General features: G+C 36.5%; 1 protein-coding gene across 1 annotated transcript; it reads left to right on the forward strand.

The window, feature by feature from the left end:
- The first annotated feature begins 326 nt into the window (after positions 1-326).
- Positions 327-1861, forward strand: LOC133334321 (membrane-bound alkaline phosphatase-like). The gene is made up of 2 exons (XM_061542612.1): positions 327-596; positions 659-1861. The coding sequence occupies exons 1-2, from the start codon at positions 336-338 to the stop codon at positions 1859-1861; spliced, it is 1464 nt and encodes a 487-aa protein (XP_061398596.1). The 5' UTR covers positions 327-335.
- The last annotated feature ends 3007 nt before the right edge of the window (positions 1862-4868 follow it).

A 4868-nucleotide genomic window follows, 5' to 3' on the forward strand; every position in this document is an offset into this window, starting at 1 on the left:
ACTTTCATTTAAAACTAAACAATAGGCTCTCTTTAAATTTTTAAGGTGTGAGAGCATATGATAGGAAAATTTGTTTACGATCAAATATCAATTTTAGTATAAATACCAAAATTTCGATCAGCTAACTCAGTAGTCACTAAGAATATTTCAAAGCCAACTTTAACTTGGTACCACATCAATCCAAGAAAATGGCAAATTACTTTTTGAAAATATTCATTGTATCCCTGACCATAACCTTGGTCCACGGAGGCATTATAGACGACTCCAATTTCCATAATCCACAACATTTAGCAGGTCAAACAGCGAATACAAGAAATACAATTGTCGTGGAAAATATGGGCGTAAACAAAACAACACCTGAAGAAGAAAAAGATCCGGAATTTTGGCGGAACTTGGCAAGGAGTGAAGTACTGAAGGCTGTAGAAAAACAAAAACTGAATGTTAATAAAGCCAAGAATATTATTATGTTCCTGGGCGATGGAATGTCCTTGTCTACAGTGACAGCTGCTCGCATACTCAAAGGTCAACGTAAAAATCGCAATGGCGAAGAAGATGCCTTGAGTTTTGAAAAATTCCCTCATATTGGATTGAGCAAAGTAAGTCGATTATTTGGTGAATAAAGAAATTGAAGGATCTTACTTTTATTGTTTTATTTTAGACATATTGTGCCAATGCCCAAGTTCCCGATTCGGCCTGTACTGCCACGGCATATTTGTGTGGTGTAAAAGCAAATAGTGTAACCATCGGTGTTAGCGCCAATGTGGAATATAACAACTGCAGTGCCAGTATGGATCAAGCTAATCATGTCTCATCGATTGCTGTATGGGCTCAAAAAGCCGGTAAAGCAACTGGTTTCGTCACCACAACCACATTGACCCATGCCAGTCCTGCTGGTACTTATGCCCATGTTGCCAATCGTTTATACGAAAGTGATACTGATGTAAAGGCCTATGGCCAAGATCCCAACACATGCCTAGATATGGCCCAACAACTTGTGCTGCAAGAGCCCGGACGTAACTTCAATGTTATGATGGGCGGTGGTATGGCCAAATTTTTGCCAAACACAGTCAAAGATGCCCATGGCAATAATGGCATACGTGAAGATGGTAAAAATCTCCTTGACACTTGGCAGATCATGCATCCAGATGGTGCCTTGGTTACAAATCGCGATGAACTCTTGAATGTAAACACCACTAAAGTTTCTCACATTATGGGTATCTTCCATTCGAAATTAATGGACTATCAAGCTGTGGCTGATAAATCCCAACCTTCATTATCTGAAATGACGGAGACAGCTTTGAAACTATTGCAGCGCAACGAACAGGGTTATTTCGTATTTATTGAAGGTGGCAACATCGATAATGCCCATCATGAAAATAAGGCGGCCATGTCTTTGGACGAGACTTTGGAATTTGAAAAGGCAATTCAGCTAGCCCGCGACATGACAAACCCCGAAGAGACACTAATTGTTGTCACAGCCGATCACGGTCATGGTTTAACTATAAATGGTTATCCCGGTCGTGGTTCATCCATATTGGGCTTAAATCCAAACGATGTCGCAGCTGATGGTCTTAAGTATTCCACACTCAGCTATCCATTGGGTCGTGATCAGTATATGGACGAAAATGGTAAACGTATGGACTTGGAAAAAATTCCACGCAATATTGAAACCATTTATCCCAGCTATATAAAATCGTACTCTGGTCATCATTCGGGTGATGATGTTGGTGTTTTTGCTTCAGGTCCTTTTGCTCATTTATTCAACGGTGTTTTGCAACAAAATACCATTCCTCACTTGATGGCCTATGCAGCTTGCATTGGTGATGGACTCACAATGTGTGATGAAGAGATGAATGTGTAACCACTTCAACGTAAAAAATTAGGACGTAAGAAAAAATAACTATTCTCATAGGCTAAGAAATATGTGCAGGTTTTAACAATTTATAAAATTGTAAAACAATTAAAAAACTGATAATTATATGTCTACCAAGACAAAAAAACTATTTATATTCAAATTTTACGATTATGTTTATATTTGGAAGGGTGGGAGATAGCTACATTAACTTTGGTTCACATTTTGAAACAACGGTGTACATTGCGAAACTGGTTCGAAAAAAATAAATATACAAATTAATAGAAATAGAAACATCGTCAAGTTCAAAACTTTTTGGATTTTTTACTTGAAGTTTATTTATAAGGAAATTAAATACCCAATTGATGACACTTAAAAGTACCGAACATTAAGCTATACCATTGTAAGGCGGCTACAACATTATGAACAAATGAAAAAAATTGTTTACTCAATCAAAAATACCCCAACATTTCGGTATGGCGAGGAGTTTTGGCACTTTTCAATCGTATTATTTTAATGTGGTATCGCATAGGATAACAAATCCCTAAAAAAGAATTATTACCCTACCCATCCTCAACATCCTCAACCTGTGGTATATATATGGTATATACAGTGTATTATGCCAATTGATGCAATGTTTACTTTTGAGGATGAAAATCGGTTCTGGTTCAGGTATACGTTTATACAATTCCACGATTTAAAAAAGTATTCAAATATGCTTGGGCAATTCTAAGTTCACTTAGAGGTTACGTTACGATTATTTAAAAAGTAGTTCCTTTTTGTGGATGCATTTGTAGCTTTTGCAATGCTTATCGCCAAAATCGACAATTCTGCTTATTTACATGAACATACTTTTTCGGAATGGGGCGACCATATGAAACTCTACACCATCACTGAGTCCAATAATTTATTCGGTACCCCCCAGATATTTGGGGGGCCGTTATATTGGGGCTACACCAAAAGTGGTATTGTTTATAGTTGGGCAATCTAGTTCACTTAGCGGATCGATCTTTCTAGTTCCTTTTTGTAAAGGAACTAGTTCCTTAATGTAGTTCCTTTACCCCATACTGTTTCTTTACTTTATACAGTTCCTTTGCTCCAAATAGTTTTTTGCTCCATAAAATTCCGACTCCTATATAGTTCCTTTGAATCTCTCTCTATCATCATTCTTTTTGTTTTTTTTTTCGTTTTTTCTATATAGTTCCTTTGCTCCATATAGTTCCTTTACTCCATACAGTTCCTTTGCTCCAAATAGTTCCTTTGCTCCATATAGTTCCGACTCATAGATAGTTCCTTTGAATTTCTCTCTTTCATCGTTTTTTTTTTCGTTTTTTGTTTTTTTTTCATATATAGCTCCTTTGCTCCATATAGTTCTTTTGATCCATATCCATTTTGATCCATGCTCTTTATAGTTCCTTTGGAAAATATGGGAATAAAGGAACGAGTCAGATAAAAAGAACGAGAAAAAAGGAAAAGAAAAAAGATTGAGATCAAAAAGGAACGAGATCAGAAAAAAGAACTATATTAATTAATGAGCTGGAACTAGTTCCGATCGTTCCTTTCTCGGAATAGTTCCAACGAACTAGTTCGTTCCGGAACTACCCAACTCTAGTATTCTTTAGTAGGTAGATTTCGTACCAAATGGAAATCTTAAATACCAAATTACAACCACTTGGTTAAAACCAGTAAGGAAAGTTCAAAAGTCGGACGGGACCGACTATATGGTACCCTTAACCACAACTTGGGTACCAATCCGAATTTATGAAATATTGAATGTCAATCAACGAGCAAAATATGTAAAAGATCAATATATAAATGGACTTATTTGAGCAATCGTGGCATCCTCCATTTTCTATGCTACAACTCAGTACGTTATCCAAAATTTATCTCGACACAAAATCCAATACCAAACTTGACATGCATCAATTTAGACCTAATTCAATACTCTGTGCAAAATTTTGTCTCAATCGGACAAATATCGATAGTATGTTGCACGATTTACATAAAATCGGAGAAAACAAAGCTCTGCATACATCAATTTGGACCTAATTCAGTACGCTGTGCAAAATTTTGTGCCAATCGGCCTAAATTTGACTCTTTGTACTCCATTTACCTGAAATCGGATAAAACTATATATGGGAGCTATATCTAATTCTTAACCGATTTTCTCCAATTACAATAGGGTTCGTCCTTGGGCCAAATAAGTGACATGTGCAATATTTCATCCAAATCGGATCATAAATGCGACCTGTACTTTGTTCACAAAAATTCAAGGACGGACGAACGGACAGACAGACGAACGTACATGCATACATCGACCCAGAAAGTGATTCTATGCATATTCTCAAAAGGAACCATGGGTCTATCTCGATTCCTTTTGCCTGTTACAAACATATGCACAAGGACATAATACCCTGTACCACAATGTGGTGAAGAGTATAAAAATCGAACGAAAATATATAATGGAGCAATATTTTAATCTGAATCGATTTCAACTAAACATCGATCTGAACGTAATTCAGTGCGCTGTGCAAAATGTTGTCTCAGTCGGACAAATATTAGGAGTGTGGTGCAACATTTACCTAAAATCAGACGAAACTATATATGGGAGCTATATCTAACTGTAAACCGATATCGACAAAACATCACCGACATCAACCTGGACTTCTCTCAGTACGGTGTGCAAAATATTGGGAGTTTGGTGCACCATTTACATAAAATTGGACGAAAATTTATATGGGAGCTATATCTAAATCTGAACCGATTTTCATGAAACTTAATACACATCACTGTAGACTTAATTTAGTACTTTATGCCGAATATGGGAGCTATATCAAAATCTGGGTCAATTTTCAGGAAATCTAACACACACCATTCTAGACCTAATTAAGTACGCTGTACCAAATTTCGTGCAAATCGAAAGATATATGGGGACTTTGGTACACCATTTACCTTAAATCGGACGAAAAAATATATAGGAGCTATATATAAATCTGAACCGATTTTTCCCAATTTG

The sequence above is a fragment of the Musca vetustissima genome, unplaced genomic scaffold (assembly GCF_032173495.1).
Source record: "Musca vetustissima isolate MV318-11 ecotype Yass unplaced genomic scaffold, APGP_CSIRO_Mvet_v1 utg11950, whole genome shotgun sequence".
NCBI classification, from domain to species: Eukaryota; Metazoa; Arthropoda; class Insecta; order Diptera; family Muscidae; genus Musca; species Musca vetustissima.